The sequence below is a fragment of the Mandrillus leucophaeus genome, unplaced genomic scaffold (genome assembly GCF_000951045.1).
Source record: "Mandrillus leucophaeus isolate KB7577 unplaced genomic scaffold, Mleu.le_1.0 Scaffold2, whole genome shotgun sequence".
Taxonomy (NCBI): domain Eukaryota; kingdom Metazoa; phylum Chordata; class Mammalia; order Primates; family Cercopithecidae; genus Mandrillus; species Mandrillus leucophaeus.
This window is the reverse complement of record NW_012102031.1, coordinates 344,857-346,489: the sequence shown is the minus strand read 5'-3', so window position 1 is coordinate 346,489 and position 1,633 is coordinate 344,857. Positions and strand designations below refer to the sequence as shown.

Sequence of the window (1,633 nt, the reverse complement as noted above, 5' to 3'; positions counted from 1 at the left end):
AGCTTGCAGTGAGCTAAGATCCGGCCACTGCACTCCAGCCTGGGCGGCAGAGCGAGACTCCGTCTCAAAAAAAAAAAAAAAAAAAGAAAGGATTGGGTCCAACAGAGCTTAAAGGAAAAAAAAAAAATCATAAAAATTTTAAAAAGAAAACAGAATAGTGGTTGTCAGGGACTGGAGAGAGGGGAAGGGAGGTAAGTGCTACTAATGGGTAGGAATTTTTTTATGAAGTGACAAACGAAAGAAACGGAGAGAATCAAACTGTATGTCCTAACCCTTTGGACGTTCTGGACACGGGTCTGTGGTCTTCTCTTACCTGCATCAACGGCACACGGGTAATGGTATCGGAAGGAGCAGCCTTTGTTGTAGCAGCCCAAGGTGGCGCCTGCCTCCTGGCAGTGGGAACATTTCTGAAAGGAAGGAAAAGTCAGGCATGTCAGTATCCCAGATTTGGCCCTCTCCTCCAGGCCTTCCCTGGTCCCCATCTGTTAGACCTCAGCACGTGTCTCTGTGGTTAGAGGAGTCTGTGGTGGCAGGATGGGCCGGTCAATTTCTAAACGCCACTCACTGACCACACCATGGGAAGGGATCCAGCAATAATGTTTTAGGCCAAGCCTCACAAATGTTCTCAAATCAACAACACAGCAGGATGAGATAAGCAATCCATGTCATAAAGGACATGCCAGAGTGGGGTTCCCAGCCCTGCCTCTGGTGCCCCCGCCATCCACCCACCCAAACACTCTGCCAGGCATTTCCTTGCTGCAATTGTGAGCGGTCTGCAGATCTTCCCTGTTTACTTCTGCTGTGAAAATCTGGGGTAAGAGAGGGTAAGGTAGTAGAGTTATATATAAACCTTTTAGAATTAGAAGCGGAATTTGGTTTCTAGTTCTTGTATTTGTAAGATTTTATTTTTATTTTTGATCTACTTACCCCAAATGCCCAATACAAGTATATTTCCCTTTTCAGAAAATATGGGCTCCTGTGTGCAAATGGTATTTTTATACATGAATCTTATTTTAAATGCACCAGAAAACCTGCCATGAATTTCTGGCTAAGTGAGACATTATTTTGTAATTGAGACACTCCTCCTTATATGGTCAGGTTCTCTTAAAGTGGGGCACATCTCTGTCAGCCCTGTGATGTGGCTGCTGTGAGCGCTCATCCTGTCAGGGTAAGAAATGTATCCCATCAGCAACAAACATATTCATAAAACTCAACCACATGTGACCCTACTAAAGATGCTGGCTCTTCAGGCAGCAGAGGCACACAACCAGCAAGACTAGCTGGAAGAGACAGAAACTTGTTCCTGCTTCTATGAAAAATAAAAGTGTTCCCTAAGCAATTACACTGAGCTAGCTCAGGCCCCCAACACAAATACTGATGGGAAACGAAACTAACGCCAGCAACAGCAAAGCCCAAGTGCTCCCCATGCTCAGATTGAATGCTCTCATCCAGCCCTCTGCACTACTCCACCTGGCAGGCACTCCTAATGCTTTACATGAAACTCTTGAGACACCAGAGGCAAAATAACTTGTTCCAGGTCAGAGCTGAGATTCTGGATGACCATCTCTGGCATCCTCAAGAGACAAAAGAGATAGAAAAAAGGGCTGGAAGAGATTAGTCCTTCAAAAGCTTT

The 1,633-nt window shown here is 45.3% G+C and overlaps 1 protein-coding gene across 4 annotated transcripts in view; it reads right to left on the bottom strand.

Moving 5' to 3' along the window:
* The window catches only part of TCF20 (transcription factor 20 (AR1)), a 134,609-nt gene that overhangs the window by 25,064 nt on the left and 107,912 nt on the right, over positions 1–1,633 (bottom strand). For all 4 annotated transcript variants that reach the window (XM_011978737.1, XM_011978738.1, XM_011978740.1 and 1 more), the window contains one exon: positions 314–407. In XM_011978737.1, coding sequence (XP_011834127.1) covers positions 314–407 — 94 coding nt within the window. The remainder of the gene's footprint in view (positions 1–313; positions 408–1,633) is intronic.